The sequence below is a fragment of the Bos grunniens genome, chromosome 25 (genome assembly GCF_055505025.1).
Source record: "Bos grunniens cultivar Pamir isolate PY7600 chromosome 25, Bosgru_T2T1.0, whole genome shotgun sequence".
NCBI lineage: Eukaryota > Metazoa > Chordata > Mammalia > Artiodactyla > Bovidae > Bos > Bos grunniens.
In genome coordinates, this window is record NC_141189.1 from 17,983,582 (window position 1) to 18,001,008 (window position 17,427).

General features: G+C 56.5%; 1 protein-coding gene across 8 annotated transcripts in view; it reads left to right on the plus strand.

The window, feature by feature from the left end:
* Positions 1-15,284, plus strand: part of NSMCE1 (NSE1 component of SMC5/6 complex) — a 35,616-nt gene extending 20,332 nt beyond the window's left edge. For 4 of the 8 annotated variants that reach the window (XM_086375238.1, XM_086375237.1, XM_086375240.1 and 1 more), the window contains exons 3-8: positions 5,951-6,072; positions 7,090-7,167; positions 8,362-8,508; positions 13,333-13,449; positions 14,487-14,607; positions 15,069-15,284. In XM_086375238.1, the coding sequence (XP_086231364.1) occupies positions 5,951-6,072; positions 7,090-7,167; positions 8,362-8,508; positions 13,333-13,449; positions 14,487-14,607; positions 15,069-15,148 (665 nt within the window). In that variant the 3' untranslated portion in view covers positions 15,149-15,284. The remainder of the gene's footprint in view (positions 1-5,950; positions 6,073-7,089; positions 7,168-8,361; positions 8,509-13,332; positions 13,450-14,486; positions 14,608-15,068) is intronic. The other 4 variants (XM_086375243.1, XM_086375242.1, XM_086375241.1 and 1 more) reach the window with 1 other exon arrangement.
* Positions 15,285-17,427: the final 2,143 nt, after the last annotated feature.

The following is a 17,427-nucleotide window of genomic DNA, read 5'->3' on the forward strand; positions in this document are numbered from 1 at the left end:
CTGCAGAGCCTTCATCAGCTCCTCGACTGCTTGGATGGTTGCGGGTGGGGGCTGCCACGCATCTCAGTGATGGGTGGACCGCTTGTTTTCAGAGGGCGAGATGAAAATGAGAGGCACGTGAACAGCATCAGCAGTGAAGTTCTGCTGAAAGTGGTTGGGTTTTCTGGGGTGACTCACAGTGTGATTTGGACTTTGCCCCACCTCAGTACCATCATGATGGGAGTCCTGTTGCTCCGTTGCCAGAAGTACTGACAAATAGGCCTCGGCCAGGGGAATGGCTGACGAGTAGGCTTCCTGCACTTATATGGACAGTTGGCGTCTGTCCCTGTCGCCACTCCAGCAATGTTATCATGGGTTTTAGGGCACTTAATGCATGTGGCCGAGATGCTGGAACTATGCCGAGGGCTATAAAGTAAGTTTTATGCCCTGTCATTTGAAGTAAGGCCCAAGAGTAGACTTCCTAGCCGAAATAACCTCTTGATTTTGGTGGGGGGAAATGTCTATACCTGGAGACACATCTCTCACCAATAGATTTTTTAAAAGAGCCCATTATTAAAAGCCTGGTCACTCTGCACCATCAGAGCCCTGAGCTAATCTCTGTTGTCACAGGACACTGTCATTTTTCCCTTTTTTGTTTCAGACTCCTGAGGGTTAATGGCACTAGGATGTATTGTTGAGTGTTGAAATATTTTTTTAACCTTTTATTATGGAAAAAGAGAGATAAGGAGAGAGAATAATACAATGCAGCCTCATGTACTCGTCACCCGGTTAAAACAACTCATGACTAATCTTATTTTATCTGTGCTCCTAACCGGTCCCTCGTATCATTTTGACGTAGTTCTCAGACCTCATTGCATATTTGAGTAAGAATTGTTTCCTTTTTTTAAAAAATGAATGCTCAAGTTCTTTGGTTGCTGTGCCAGGCTGAAGGCCACATGTTTGATTTCTGGTCCAGACTTTGTCACCTGCCCTGTGATTTTGGTTAAGTCCTTAACCTCTCTGACCCTTGGTGTTCTCTTTTGGAAAACAGACTCTACTGTATCCCCTTGGCAGTTGTTTGTGGGGCCTTTGATGAGATCCTGAGGGAACGAAACTGTCGCAGGTGCTTATGGATGGAGAGAACTCTTGCCTAGTCTGTGGGCTGTCCTCCTTTCATGCCTGCTCTTCCCAGCACTGTTCACTGCTCACCACGGAAGTGCCATTGTCAGCTCCCGTCTTCCAACTCGCCTATTGCACTGTTGGTCAAGAGGACCATCTTCCCCAGGCAGTTAATACGAAAGCCCCAGGCTGGGACGTGACCTCTCGCATATCTCTGCGGCCCAGTGTGCCTGCCTGCTGGCCTTGCCCAGCCCTGGGGTCTGCTCCCTGGCCCGCTGTGCCCCAGTGCCCGTGTCTGGCCTGGGTCTGGGCTGCCCTGTCTTCAGTGCGGCACTCAGGAGAACCACCCAGCTCGCCCCACCAGATGAGAGGGTTCTGATGGGGCAAGTTGGCCCATGCGTGGTTCAGTCCCCTGGGGTCTTATTTTTTGCTGTTATTTCCTCTGCCTAAAATAGTATTTCCTCTGCCTAAAAATGTCCTATCCGTGGTGCCTAGTTTGGAACAAAACTATTTGTTGCTCAGAAGTTAGGGCAGCAGACTTCCTGCTGCCCAAGCATGCAGTGAACCCTGGGTTCTCATAGGTTTCTGGGGAGCAGAGACTGATGAATAAGAAGTCTGCTGGTTAAATTAAAATTTGTTTTTAAAGAAAAAGAGATAATGTATACAGTGATGGCCAGAAAAAAGTCTCTCAGAAGCAACTTAACCAGCCACAACTCCTCAGAGAAGCGTCTCGTTGGTTCTCTGCTGCCCCAGCCTGTCCATTGCCCTGAGTCCCGTTTTTTAATTGCCCCTACGGGGGGGCACTTCCTGCTACAGAAAGAGCAGTTCTGTTCTCTTTTGAGTCCTCTAGTTCAGTTCTTCCCGTAGCTGTGATCTGGCCGAATGGTCAGGGCTGGACCTCCTCTCTTGGCTGATGGATGAGATGTTGGCCGGGCCCAGCTCCGCGCATATCCTTTGGGCATGGCCCTCTGACGTCCTTCCCAGGCCCTGCCTGCACACTCACTCTCTTTCTGTGTTGGCTGCATCTCTCTTTGTGACTCTAAGGGCAAGTTCTAGAGGAATTAGATGTGACTTTGGTGGGGTCTGGGGCAGGGAATGTTCCCAGGGGACACTTGCTCTGCTCCCCAGAGGCCCCGAGGGCTCTTCTTCAAGTCCATGCTTGACCTGGGCTTCATTTCCGCTTGGAGGAGCTCGGGGCAAGTGCTTTAACTCTGGTATGTAAAGCTGATGATAGCAACTCACCTTATGGAGTTAGTGTTCTTGCAGTGATGAAACGAGCCCTGCATTTACAGGCCCGTTGTTCTCAACCCAGCAGTAGAACTTCACCACAGCCCACAAGAAAGGCATGGGTACGCATGCTGTGCATACAGGGAGAGACAGCACAGGGGCGCCGAGGATCTACAGACCCTTGCTTGGTCCAGCCATGGTGCCGAGCATGGTCATTAGTGTGGAGGCACCCAGCCTCTGACCCAGAGCTACCCACAGAAACCGGATACACTGATACCTAAAGCCTGTCGTTTTTCCTTAGTTGATTTGGAATCTGAAGGGAAGAGCCATGTTATTTGTTAGTTTGCTAAAGTCCCTGGAAGTGGTAGAACCAAGACTAGAAATAGTTGCTTCAGAATCACGTGATACACTCGGTGTCTCATGCCCGGTATCATGACCCTGGACTCATGGGATACTGGGGCCAAATGGATCATTAGACACTCGTGTAGCCCAGACTTGCCAGCTGTAGCTTCTCTACTATGGGCTCCAGGGAGAGGGGGCAGAGCAGTGAAAAGTAGCTGCTTTGAAGGCACGGAAAGCGCAGCAGCACCTCACGGTCACAGCCCCTCTCCCTCTGCAGCGGCTGCGCTGGAGCCACCCCCAGCCTGCCCTGGGTCGCTCACTCAGACTGAGAGGCTGTCTGATAGGCTGCACATGGGTCCTGGGCCCACTGTTGGCTGACCTGGGACCTGACCCCCGACCCTGCCCAGCTTCCTGCCCTCCGGTTCTCTGGTTGTGGGGTCTCTTCTCCCCCCAAAGTCACACATATGGCAGAAAAACTCCAGGAGTAGGACAGCCAGCTCTGGTGCCTGGAACAAAGTGTGAGAGGGGAGGATGTGCCTGAGGACTCTGGGGGGACAAGGCAGAGCCCAGGACCCTTGTCTAGTGGGCAGGGCAGCGAGGGGGCGTCTGGGAGCCTGAGGGGCGGAGCTTGGCTGGTTGGAGCTGGGGCGGTGGAGGAGAGAGGGTGGAGGGAAGTTTCCTAGGTATGTGTGAGGCCGTGGGGCACCAGGTGGCCTTCAGGGATCAGAGGAAGGGAGAGGCGGGCCTCGGGGGCCCCAGAGGGGTGGGGCGGGCCTGGGCTGGCCCTCCTGCTGCCTTGGTTGCCCCCAAGAAATCCAGTTGGGGAGGGGGTGCTGCTGAACAGGAGGAAAGCTTATTCCCAGGTGATGACGTGGTACCGCGTGTCTGTGGGAACCACGTGCAGGTCAGCCGAGGTGAGGACTGTGGCTGAGCCCTGACGGACGCTCACACTCACGGAGGGCGGGGTGAGTGGAGCAGACAGGAGCCCCTGAGCAGGGGGTGGGCTGCTGCAAGGACAGCGATAGGAAGTGGGTTTTTTTTTTCCTTAGATGAAAATATTTTGAAAACATTCATGTTTCTGAAAAGCAAGGCTGGACAATGAACCAGAGGTGGTGGGCGAAGGGAAGCACAGGGCGGCTATTAGCTCATCTCTGCAGATGGGCTTTCTGGAAAGTCCGAGGCAGCAGAAGGCTTTTGATCCGCCCCCCGAGTACATTTTTCTGAATGGCACCCAGGAGAGGCCTTTTCAGTGGAAAAACTGAATTCTCACTTTCAAAGGAGGTGGGACTTGCCGCTGTGTGTCACTTGGGGTAGATGGGGTAGCTCCTGTCCATCAGCAGAAGGGGGGTCTTGGTGCCTGGGCCTCCCCTCTCCATGGCCGAATTTTTCTGGGTCGAGGAGTCCACGGTGGAGGTGCTCTGCGTGGCGTGGGAGAGGAGGGGAGCACCAGAGCAGCTTTTGGAAAATAGTGTCCTGCAAGTTGGCTTTCGTACTAGTGAGAAGGAGGGCTCTTGCTCAGAGGCTCAGAGGCAGGAAACGTGAGCGTGTCTCACTCCTCTGATCACAGTTTTACAGCATCTGTGGCCACATCGTCACATTACTGAACAATTTTTGCCACGTCCATGTACCATGTTTATTAATATGAATTTTTTCTTTCAGTTACTTTTTTTTTAAGTTAAGTAACTTAAATCAAGGAAGGTTAGACCCCCGCTGTGATGCGCATCAGTATTTCTGTCCTGGTCTCCTCAGCTGTGCCTGTGACACGGCTGTTGCCCTTACATTGGCCATGACCTCCACTGCCACCAGAGTGACCTTTTGTTTTTCTAGACTTTCATAGTATTTAGCAATTCAAAGAGCTTACACATACCTCTCTCTGTAAGAAGCCAAACAGATATCAAGTGCCCTGGGCTGACCCCCGGCTCACCTTAGTTCCCTTCCTAGCAGTGGCCTTGGTCATCAGTGTGGTAGATAACCTTTTTTCCTGCAGCATTTTGTTTTGTTGATTTTATTATTGCTTTATTCATAAATGTTATGTTGTGTGTTTTTCTGCCCTTTTTTTTTTTTTTTTCCCTTGGAGTGATTATTTTTCTAAGGCACAAATTTTTCGAAATTTGTTATTTTAGTAAGTGAAAGCAGTAATACGTGCTCTGGGTTTAAAAGTCTCACAGGGACTTCCCTGGTGGTCCAGTGATTAAAATCCCTGCTCTTCTGTTGCCAAGGGCACAGGTTTGATCCCTGGTTGGGGTCCCTGGTTGGGGAACTGAGATCCCACATGCAGTGAGATGAGACCAAAAAAAAAAACAAAAACAAAAGAAATGTCTCTCAGTTCAGCAGGGTGATTCCAGGACACAAGGCTGACCATGTCCCTCCTGTGCTCCCAGCTCTGAAAGGCTCCCGTGGCCCCCGGAGGACGGGCACACACCTCTGTACCCTCCGGCTCACGGGGCCCTGGGCCATCTGGCTCCCACCTTCCGCAGCCTCCGCAGCCCTCCCGGCCATCACTCCTTCCTCAGCCAGTCTGCTGTCCATCCTCCCCGCCCCTGCAGTGCTCCCCGGGCTCTGTCCTGGGCTGATGGCCCTGGAGAAGGGTGCTGGCTTCCTTGTACATCTCTGGGCAGCACCTCCTGCCATCAGGGGCAGCAGGAGGTGGTTGGCACTCAGGTCAGGGGCTCCCAGTGAACCCTGGGCAAGTGTGCCCCCCTCTGCAGGCAGGATGGGTTCATAACTGTGTGAACAATGCTCAGATCAGGGCCTTACCCGGGATGGGTGCTCTGTGTGAGCGGCTGTTCCTACCATGGGGTTGTTCTTCACTGTTGCAGCCCCGGGCATGACACAGGGCCTGTGTGTCAGTGTTCAGTCCGTGCTTGTGTGTTGAATGAAGGGAGGAAGGACAGAGGTGGACGTGATCCCTGTGTGAGGCGGGCAGGGACGGAGGCTCTGTCGGGGAGTCTGGTTGTGATGCCCATGGCACCGAGGCACCTGGGGGGGACGGTGACCGGGCAGCAGGGAACTAGGGGTGGGGGTGGGGGTGGGGGGGTGAGGAGGCCGGGACTGCCGGCCGAGACAGGAAGACCTCGGCAGGCTTTCCGCCTCACAGCGCCGTCTGTTTGAATGCTCCAGGAAGGAAGAAGCCACAGGCATCGGCACTCGAGTACCCAGCAGGGCCGCGCCTTTGCCCAGGTGTGGCTTTGCTGCTTCGTGTGCAGGTTGATGGCAGATTGAAACAAGCTACACTTTTGATACAGCACCCTCCGCTTTTTTTCTTTCGCCTCTTTATTTCCAGGTAATGCTACCGTAGAGAAGTTGGAGGACTTCATCAACACAATTAACAGTGTCTTGGAGTCCTTGTACATAGAGATAAAGAAAGGTGTCACTGAAGATGACGGGAGACCTATTTACGCGCTGGTGAGAGCAGACAGAGCCCCCTGGTGGATGTTTAGGGAACTGCAGTGGAGACAGCCTCTGCCCTCCTTCCTGGGGTGCAGATGAAGGTGCACCCGCCTCACCAGGGGCGTGGAGGGCGAAAGACACTGGGCCTGGCCACCTCCCTGACCCAGTCTCGTCTCTCCATGCTCGCTGCCGGCCCCCTGGTCTGTAGTGTCCTCTGCAGCCATCAAGGTTGGGGGTAATAGAACCTGGGCCTGGCTCTCAATGCAGCGCTGGCTTTATTGCCCCACCTGGAATGCCCCCTCTACCCTGAGACTGGCAGCATGCCTTAGCTTTTATTTTGGTTGTTGCCAGGCATCTGCAAGTCACCCTAGATGAATGGAATATTAGGGGTAAAGGGATAAAAATGCCTTTTCGTTTAGAACAAGACATAGAAACTTTGGAAAGAAAGAAACGTGAGGTCACTAAGGATTGAGACCTCGTTGGGGCCTCCTGCTGTGTTCACATTTTTTTTTTTTTCCCTCCTGGCTAGGGAAAAGGATGTGAGATACAAGCCCCCATCTTTGGGTAGGGAACTCCTTTAGGCCTTCAGAGACCACGCTTCTACCAGCCAGGCCCACACAGAACGGGGCTCTAGCCCAGGGTTTCCCAAACCCTGTTCTGTGGAAGAAAGGGCTGTGGAAATGTTGGGTTAAGTCGGTGAATCAGTATTGTTTACTGCCAGAGTTCTCAGTGCCTTCTGCATTTGAAGCCCCACTAGCATGCAGACAGGCTTCCCGAATTCATTTGAGTTTGGAGCTGTCACACAACCTTGGGAGTTCTGAAATCTCTGAAAATTAGACATATTGATTGAGCTAAAGATTTAATTTGTAAGACTGGTTCCAAATTTATCCCCGTGGCCCACAGTGCCTGGACACAAAGTGCTCCAGGACTGGTGAGGTGGGGAGGGGGAGGGGAGGAAGGAAGAGCCTGCAGGTGACTTAACTGTGACAAGTGAAGGGCACAGCCTGACTCTCACGCTAACTTATTTTTTAGGTGAATCTTGCAACGACTTCAGTTTCTAAAATGGCATCAGATTTTGCAGAGAATGAGCTGGATCTCTTTAGAAAGGCTGTAAGTATAGCAACTCCCATTGCCCATCAGCCAGGCTTCTTACAGAAAACGTCCGTCTTTCATTAGAAATGGAAACTTCAACCTTCCTGGGTCCCCCTGCTGCCTGAGAAAGCCCTTTGCAGGGGCATGTCACCAAGTGGCCCTCTCAGAATTCATAGCCGCCAGGTGATTGCTGGGGAGCTTGCCACGGCCGCCTGGGAAAGAAGAGCTGGTCTGGGTTTGACTCCAACTGGTTGAATAGCAGTGACCTCCTGGGTATGGGATGCAGCTGAGCGGGTGTTGCTGCTCGAGTCCCAGGGTCAAAAACATCCCCGGGGAGCTTGCCGGAAAGGCTGAACCCTAGTCTCCACCCAGACTGCTGAATCCGAGCCTGAATTCTGAGAAGGTGCCCAGTGATCCATCTACCCAGTCATTGGAGGGGCGCTGCTCTGCATGCCCGGCTTAAGAGCCGTTCACTCGGCCGCCTTGCCACTCACCCGGGTGAGCACCTGGTTAGGACAGTGGTTCTCAGCCCTGGGTGCCCCGCAGTAACTGAGGAGGTGAAAGTAACGCGGGCGCTCTGGCCTCCCTCCAGGCCTGTGAGTCCAGGTCTCTGAGGTCTGAGTCCTAGAATCATTCCTTCCTAAGCCGCCTCTGGGGCTGATTAGCAGCCAGGGTTGAGAATCGGATTCTAAGATGGTAAATACACAGCTGTGTGTGTGTGTGCACGTGTGTGCACACAAGCAGCCTATCTTCCCGGTTCCTCTGCTCTGCTGTGGGCAGAAGTTTTAAGGCACCTTCCAGCCAGCTTCTCCTAGCCCCAGTCCACAGCAGCTCTGTGGCTCCCTGGTGTGTTCTCTTGCTGGGCCACCCTGGTGCCTTCCCTTCCGGGTTCCAGCCTGCCCACCTCTGAGTAGGAGGGGTGCTGCCCCATTTCCTTATTCATTCGTTCCTTCTCCATCTTCAGGGAGGTGAAGTGATCCTTCTTGATTCAGGGGGCATTAAGGTCCTTCATTTGGAATGCTGTTACAGGAGCAACTTGGGTCAAAACATATCTATGGCTTTTGATGCATATTGTTAAGCTGTTTTCCTGAAGAGTCCCTCAGTTCTGCCTGTGACATGAGTAGTCTCACTGCATCCCGCCAGGATCGGCATTATGGCCTAAGAGTTGTTCTCCCCAGTCTAATAGATGGACATGGCTCCTGTCTCTTCCAGTTGGAGCTGATTATTGACTCAGACACTGGCTTTGCGTCTTCCACAAATATTTTGAACCTGGTTGATCAGCTTAAAGGCAAGAAGATGAGGAAGAAGGAAGCTGAGCATGTGCTGCAGAAGTTCGTACAAAACAAGTGGCTGATTGAGGTATTTCTCGCTGTGGGTTTTCCAGCTTGGCTCACTTTTTACCATGAATCACACTGTTTCCTCCAAGATTGTATCGTATTTAATGGGTGTCCGTTGAGCTGAGGCCGTTCAGGTCCCTTTATCTCAGCAGTCCCCGACCTCTTTGGCACCAGGGACTGATTTCGTGAAAGTCAGCTTTTCCACAGACTGAGGAGGGGGGATGGTTTTGGGATGATTCAAGCGCATTGCATTGCATTACATTCCCTTCTCCAGGGGATCGTCCGCACCCAGGGATCGATCCCTGGTCTCTGGCACTGCAGGTGGATTTTTTACCGTCTGGGCCCTGGGGAAGCCCACTGTGCATTTTTACGTCAGCTTCACATTCAGATTGTCAGGCTTTAGATCCTGGAGGTCAGGAACCCCTGCTGTCTGCATGAAGCCCACAGTGACCCTGCAAGGAGGACCCTGTTTACTCAAGTGACCTGGGTGGGAAGGTCCAACTGGAAGTGGCAGAGCCAGGGTCTCAGGCAGCTGTGCGGGCCCTGGACTCTGAGCCCCAAGCAGGCGGTGTAGTGCGGTCGGCAGGAGCACGGTGCTGCTGCCAGATTCCGCCGCAGGTGCCCCGTGTGCCTCGGCTGTGAGAGGGGAGGAATAGCTCCACCTCCAGGTGAGTGAGGAGCGGGATGAGGGCGTGGGAGTCACGCCCCGGTGCTGGGCGCCCACAGGAGTCACTGTCCCCATCATGGTTATCACTGTCAAGTTCTCCAAGGCCAGTGCTGTTGGGATCCTTTCTCTTAGATGGTGGCCCTCAAAGAGCCAAGAGGACGTGTCGACAAGCTTTTGGAGAGGAGCTGTAGCAATCTTTGAAAGGTTCGAGTTTCTTGACACCCTGTGTCTATTTCTTTTGGCTGGAACAGTCAGACGTTTCAGTTCTTTTTCCACAAATGCACCACAGTTTCCAAGAAACCCGAGCCAGACAGGCTCCGTGCCGCCTTGCTCGCCCCGCTCCTGCCCCTCTGGGCTGTGTCTGGGCAGGACTGCTCAGAGGGGCCCTCAACTTCCTCACTTGGTGGTCAGACCTGTGGCTGGAGGCCGCTGCTGTGGTGACACGATGCTCACTTCCTTTCCGGGGAGAGCTCAGCTCTGGAGTCGTGGCAACCGTGCTCTGAGTTGTTGATCTCGGGGTGGGCTGCCCTGGCAGTCTGACCAGAAACATCTAGTTCCTGCAGTGCTTTCTGGACAGGAGGAACTGTCTGGAGAGGCCACAGTGGTGAGGGCAGGAGTAGTGGGAACCGCTAGTGGGGTCAGCGCCTCTGGGCATGTCTGCACATCGTGTGCTCGTGTGCTCAGCCCCTGCGACCGCGGGGAGCCCTTCGCTCTGTTCTGTAGCTGAACCCACTGCAGCTCCGTGATCTGGGTGAAGTCCCCCACCTGGCAAGTGGCCGAGCCGTGTCCAGGCTCCAGCGAGTGTGACTGCAGGCCCCCATCAATTGCTTCGTCACAGTTTTTCTTCCTCTCTTGGGTGGATTTGGCAATACGGAATGTTCTCGGACAGCTCGGGTCATAACCGACCGCACTCTGTCCTCGGGCCAAGCTTTCTAAGGGCAGGGACTGGGACCTCATCTTTGTACCTCGTCACTCCTGGAGGCGCTGCTTACTGAACGTGGCCGAGCGGGTAGTTGAAGTTCCAGAGAACAGAATGTATCTCACACGTACCCCCCAGATGATACAAGAACTCCTCATAGATTAGAAGGTACCGGCACTCATACAGTCCACGTTGGTACAAACACCTGTCGTCTCCCTGGGCCTCACCCTCTGGCGCCCTGGTACAGCCTCTGTGCCCGGCTTTGGGCCCACGGCTGGCCGTGTGGGTCCAGCGCACTTAGATGCTGTCACATTACGATGCAGGGCTGGGTGCCCGACTTTATCAGGACTGATGCTTTGCTGCCCAGAGCGGGGACGACTGGAGGAAACAACGCATCTGGGGGTCTGCTGGACTTGGCTCGGGCCCCAGCTCTTGTCCTCTCTGCTTCCTCCTCGGGGAACTGGACTGGAGGTGCTGGTGCTGCCTTCCTGAGGCCTGGGGGTTCTGTGAGTACTGGCCTCCAGAGCCCCGCAAGTCTTGAGGGAGCCCTCCTTGCTGACTGATCCCTTGGGCCTCACGTGGACGAAGAAACAGGCCAGGGAAGGGGAGGGCATGGTGGTGAGACACCCCAGAGTCCTCTTCTGGCCTGGCCGTTCCCTCTGGAGGTGGCTTCTCGCTTCTGAGCCCGTTTCCCATCTGAAAGATGAGGACCGTGCTGGCTGGCCGGTGTTTGTCCTGAGGGTGGAGTGCTCCCTAGGCTGATCAACACGGTCATGGCCATGTGTTCTGTGTCACTTTGAAGGACCAGCTGAGGGGCTATGGGGTGAGTGCTGGTTGGTGCTCTGATCAGCCTTCCTGGAGCAGCACCTTGACCGGAGGGACCATGTTTGAGTCTCACTCTTGGCCTCTCAGAAATGGGGCTTTCCTCGGAAGCCATGCTGGGGGACCTGTCCCCCAGCAGCACTGTATTCATTATGATGGGACCCCTTCCCCCCAGCCAAGTCCCAGGAGAGCCCTGCCCTGTGCAAGGCTCTGCCTTGGCACGGAGCTGCTGAGGCAGCTGTGCAGCCCCTTGGGGGCCCTGGGGGGCGGTGGTTGGGATCAGTGGGCGAGGCTCTGAGACAGAGGCTGCCTCAGAGAAGTGTGGATGCTCGGAACCTGGGCATCTGCTGGCAGCTGCATGTCCGCACGGCCTAGGGACCAGTCCCCAACACAGGGCCCCAGCTCAGGATGGTTGTCAGGCCTGGGAGGTCACTTGGGGTTGGATCTTCCTTGGAGATCGAGGGCAGTCCGCCCCTCCTAGTGACAGAGGAGTGAGCGCCATCGTGAGTGATGAGCACGGGGCACTTCCAGGCAGCTAGTAGGCGTTTAGTAAATGTGACTCAAACCTGACTCTGAACTTGAACTTGCTCACTTCAGCCTTGGCATTCCTCCTTGGGATCGATGCGAGGGCTGTTATATACTCTTCCCCTTAGATGTTTATCATGACACGGCCGAGTGCTGGGCCACACGTCAGGTGCTAGGGACACAGGGTGAGCAAAACCAGGCCTGGCTCACAGTCTGGGGAGAGAGATGGAGGTCAGCCCCACTCTCGCTGAAGTAAGAGTTGCAGACAGAGAGGAAGCAGCGCTCACAGGGGACCTGCCCTCAGTGGAGGAAGTGGCACCCCGCTGCAGGCTGGGGAGGAGGCAGCTGATTGGGGTGGGGACGACGGTCCAGGGTAGAGGGAGCGGCCTGCACCCGAGCGGGCAGGGTGGGCTCAGGGAGCTGAGAGGGGCCGGGTGCTGTGGGGAAGGGCACAAGAGGAGCCTGGAGGTGGGCAGACAGGGGTTCGGTTCTTCAGCCCAAGAATGGCGGCGCCTCGGGCTGGGCCTCACAGAGGTCAGGTCTCCAAAGAGGGTCCCAGAGGGGCGAGCAGGGGGAGGGTAGATCAGGGTGGTGGCCATGGAGACAGCCTTGTTGTGGACTTGGGGCTTTTGAGAAGGTAGCGGCCACAGGCCCCCGGACGGCCCTGGGCCCCGCCCTCTCATGCCCAGCACCACGGGGCACAGAGCTCCTGTCCCCTTCCTGACTGGCCCGACTCTGCGGTGCAGGGCACCACTGCCTCGTGCTGGGCCTCCCTCCACTTGCGGGAGTCCTCGGGCTCTGTCCTGCCTGCTTGCCCTGTTCCCCACGGTCGGAATTCTGGCTCTCTAACTCTGCGCCCGTGCCCATCTCCTCCTGGGTGGTCACTTGCCTGACACTGGAGGCCCAGGATGAACGCACTTCCCTGGCCGGGTGGCACCGCACACGCTGGATGGAGGCAGGAGTCGTGGGGATAGGGTGTGGGGTGGGAGCAGCAGCCCCTCGTGTGTGGCGTTAGGTAGAGAAGCGGTGCAGGGGCGCTGAGCCAACCCGGCGCTGCAGGCTCTGGGGGCGGCCCCTGCAAGGCTTGCCCCCCGCCCTACTGTGCACCTTTGCCCAGGACCCCACTGGCAGCCCTTCCTCCCCCAGGGCTACAACATGTGCTCAAGAAGTTCCATCCGAGTTCCTTAGTTGACTTGGATGCATAAATGTCCATGAGCTTCTGTGACATTTGTCTCCAGTCAGGTCTTCCTCATCCTGCCTCTTCGTTGTGAGTTGGCCGTAGGGTCAGCCAAGTTTTTCCATATTTCTGGCTTTCCCATGATTTGGGGTTACACAGCGTGTGGACTGTCTGTATATGGGAACCAGGAGGCCTCACCACGCCCCACACCACTTGGTTTGGGGCCTCCCTGGACCACCTCCAGCATCGTCTGTGAAGTGGTGTGGGCGGAAGTGATCTTGGATGGTCCAGGCAGAGTCTCCAGGCAGTGGTGCTGGGAGGCACTGCAGTGCTGCTCCCTGGGGTCGGGGTGGGAGGCACTGGGGGAGGGAGAGGAAGGAGCAGGGGCCTGGCTCAGGGCTGTGGGGTTCACTCCATGGGGTCGCGGCTCCCTTTCCCGGCCTCTGTCCTCATCTGGGGGTGCTGGGGCAGCTCCAGGATTCCCGTCTGTGAAGGCACGAGGAAGGTGCTAAGGAAATGTGGGGCGGGGGTCCTCGCCTCGCTTTTCTTTCAGGTCTCTAAGTTTTCCCCACTTTAGACTGTACAAGGGGTCGGTGTGAATGCCTGCGGGGCGAGGGGTGTGTGGACCTCTGCCCCTTTCCTGGCCTTGGGCCGTGGGAACAGAGGTACCTCCTGGGTGGGAAGCGGGCCGGGTGTGCCAGTTCATAAAAGATGCCCCCGCCTTGCGTCCTCGCAGAAGGAAGGGGAGTTCACCCTGCACGGCCGGGCCATCCTGGAGATGGATCAGTACATCCGGGAGACATACCCCGACGCCGTGAAGGTCTGCAACATCTGCCGCAGCCTGCTTATCCAGGTACCCCGGGCCGGGCGGGGCACACTCTCCAAGACTCACTCAGGGCCCAGGCCTCTGACGACGGGCATCTCCTCAGAAACGTCTGACAACAAGTGCACGAAGGCCTGCTTCTCCCTGGTCCTTCAGTTCTGTCCCAGGCGCTTTTTATTTTTTTCCTCAGAATGGCTCTCAGAAGTCTGTGTGGCCCATATTATCTTGGCAGCAGTGCGCCAAGCATCTTTCTGTCTCATCCACAGATTCCTGTTGTCTGTTTGCCTCTGAGTACGTTGTACAGCTTCAGACCAGAGCAGCTGGACCAGTGCTGGTGGATTCTGTGTTTGTCTTTCTGCTTTAGATTTTTTTTGATGCGAACTGTTTTTAAGGCCTCTATTGAATTTGTTACAGCGTTGCTTCTGTTTTTCTATCGTTTGGTTTTTCAGCAGTGAGGCAGGTAGGACATCAGGTCCCTGACTAGGGATCGCACCCGCACCCCCTGTGCTGGAAGATGAAGTCTGAACCCCAGGAGCACCAGGGAAGCCCCTGTGTTTCCTCCTTTTTCATTCTCTCTTTTTGCAGTTATCACTTGGACTGGGCCGGGCCTCTTGGCACATGCATCCTTGGGCACCTGGTGGTTATTTTTCTTAGGTTGGAATCCCAGGAGTGGAATTTCTAGAACAGAGCGTGCACACAGCTGTTTAAAGCTCTGCCCCATGTTGCTGAAGTGCCTTCTGAAAGCCGTGGTCGTCTTCATGCCCCTTCAGGGCCCACTCGTGTTCAGAGTCCAGGCTTGGGGGCGACCTCGCTGCTCCAAGAGCCTGGCCGCCACCCACTCTGCCCTGCTGTGGCCTCTGGAGCCCTGAGCTTCTTCCCTTTGCACTCACTCGTCAGCTGCTTTACTAAAACCCACTGCGCTGAAGACTCAGAGTTGTTCTCATTATCAGTTTGGGGCCTGGAAGACAAATAACCAAGCCAGTGGGATGCCTTCCTTGCAGTCTCCTGAAGGGTTATGAACATGGAGGTGTGTAGCGGGCTCTCAAGCCATCACCTTCTCATTTCAGGGTCAAAGCTGCGAGACGTGTGGAATCAGGATGCACTTACCTTGTGTGGCCAAGTACTTCCAGTCCAGCTCGGAGCCACACTGCCCCCACTGTAACGACTACTGGCCCCACGAGGTGCCAGGTCTGTGTCCCCCAGCCACTCGCTTTCCTCCTGGCCTGTAGCAGGGCTGTGTGTATGGCAAGGCCGTGTGTATGCCGGAGTGTTCGTGCCCGGCCCTGAGGGGGCACCAGGGCGGGGGGTGGACAGGGCACCCCAGCAAGGGCTCCACATGTGTGCGGGCCCGGGCCCTGTGTACTGAAGTACCTTCTGCAGTGCGTGGAGGCCAGCCTGCTTGCTGGCATTGGTCCAGCAAGGTGCTCTGGAACCCAGCAGAAACCCCGAGACATGCGAGGGTCTGGTACAGTAGACGTGCTCCCCCACAGCTGTCTCTGGAGGGGAGGTGAAAGCACATCCCCAGACTGGGGCTCATCCTGCCTCCCTGGAGGGTGAACTGTTCGTGGGACAGAGTCCTTGGCACAGGCTTGTGGCTGGGGGCGTCCACCAGCCCCGTCACTCACAGTACCTCTGGCTTTTCTGTACAGAAGTCTTCGACCCCGAAAAGGAGAGGGAGACCGGTATGTCCAGATCGAACAAAAGGCCCTCGCGGTCTCGGCAGCACTAGCCAGGCCCCTGCCTTCGGGGGAGTGACCGCCTGCCCCATTTGGAAGAGAGGCATCAGTTTCACGGTTCACATGGATCACCTTTTTATCTTTTATGTTCGCTTGTTAACAGGTTTGGAATAAACTTGCTCAGCAGCCTCTGTGGCCTCGTCTGGTGGTGCGCCCTTCTCCTGGCACTCACTGAGAGCTGGGGGCCCGGCCTCGGGTCCGGGCTGAGGCTGGCCGAGCGCCTCCTGCCCAGCACGGCCCAAGGCTACTTGCTCAGGGCAGCGTTGCCTTCGGTCCCCAGCTTTGGTCACTGGTCCTACTCACACTGGCCGGCCTGACTTACTGGACGTGTGGGAGCCTTGGCCTTGGGCCCGCCCCATGCCCCGCATCCTCCCTGGCCCGAGATGCACCCACCGGCCTGAACGGCACGAGGCTGCGGGAGGGGCTGTGGCCATGTGTCCTCACTGGGCGCTCTGCCCCGCCTGCAGCTGCCCCAAGCCAGACCGAGGAAGTCGGCCTGGACGCCTCCTTCCCCTGGGCCTCCTGCATCAAGCCTACCACCAAATCTCATGCAGCCCACCTGCCGGATGGCCCTCAGCCCCACGGCCACCACCCAGGCTGGCCCAGCTCCCCTCCCCTGCACACTGCTCCCGGCTTCTTCCCCAGGGTCACCCTCCCGTGGTGCCTGGCCGCCCCTGCTGAAGCTCCTGATGGCCCCCGTGGCCCTGAGGCTTAGGCCACAAAGGGGCCCTGTGCGTTTCACTGTCCCCACTCCCACTTCCCAGGGCGTGGCATTTCTCTGTTCCTGAATGAACTCTCCTGTTCTCACCCCGCAGCCTGCACACATGGTCCCTCCGCCTGCCTGCTCTCCCCCCGCGTGTCCTGCCCTTCCCGACAACACCTGTTCACCCTTTAGATCTTGGCGAGGCGGTCAACACCTCCATGCCTGGTCCCCCACCTCCCTGCACGTCCTCGACCATCACTTGCCACACTACTTTAATTCCCTGACTCACCTCCCTTCCACCCCAGTATCAATCAGGACCCCTTCAGTCATGATACAAAACCCAACTCAGACTGGCGTCAGCACGGAAGGCCGGGGGGGGCTCTTGAAGAGGCTTGATGTAGTGGGTCCAGGGGCGTCCCCACGCATCTGCATCGCTGTCCCCACCCTGTTGTCATGTGTTGGCCTCGTGCTGGGGCTAAAACATGGTCTTCCAGCAAATCAGCCTCTTTTCTTCATGGTAGCAAAATGGCCGTTGTACTTCCTGGAGCCAGCCGCTCACCCAGTCCCCACTGTCAGGAGGAAGAGGGCAGGTCTCATTTAGTGGCTCCCTCATCTCAGCAAACATCCAGTCTGCATACTTGTGGAAGTGGGGTGGGAGAGTCCAGGGGGCACTGGTGACCTGGGTCTCCCCTCAGCCACAGGAAGGAGCCCCTCCTGAGCCACATGGCCGAGTGAGGAAGAAGTTTCAGCAAATTGAATATGATGTTATGGGCAGAGAGGGAACGAGCCGTGGGCGCTGAAAGAGTGGGGTGTCCTCCACCCGTGCAGGGAGGGACATTGTGCCCGATTCACCTCTGTCGACGGGTGTGGAGTGTGACCCAGGTCCAGCCTGGGCCCTGAGGCCCGCCTCCCAGGCGGTGAAAGGTGTTCAGCTGGAGCCCGTATGAGCCAGGCTGGACCTTGGCCCAGCCTTCTGAGGGCAAATGCAAGCCTTCGTGAAGCCCTGTAGGAGCCCCGACTAGTGGGGGCGGGTGTGTGTGCCAAGCACACTATGGAAACCACCCCCATCAGCTTACCCAGAAAAGGGGTTTCTCACAAGGCTCTGAGGAAGCTCGCTGAAAGCACAGCAAGTCAGGAGAGCTGCTCCAGAAAAGACAGTCTTGGACTTGGGCGTTCTGGCTGGTGAGACCCCTTCCCTAGCCACAGTGGGCACCAAACAGCAGCTCCCACTATCCCGTCCATCCTCTGCTGTACCCTTAAGATGCAGGCAGCCCCAGCTGCCGCACTCTCCAAGGCTGCACCCCTGGGGAGAGGGGGTCCTCCACAGTGCTGTTCTAGGCAAGGGGGCAGGAGGCCGGGGGCCCGGAGCAGAGCAGCACCCCGCGGCCTGCTGCCTGTCTGAGCAGGGGGCTGGGCGGTCGAGGAGGCAGGGTCGCACCCGGCTGGTGCAGAGGAGGCTCTGAGCACCTGCTGCTGGGCGCTGCCCTGCTGCCCTCTCCCCTGCATGGCCACCAGTGTGAACTTCCTGGGGACCCCAACCCCCAGTTTGCAGGCACTCAGGGCCCGTGT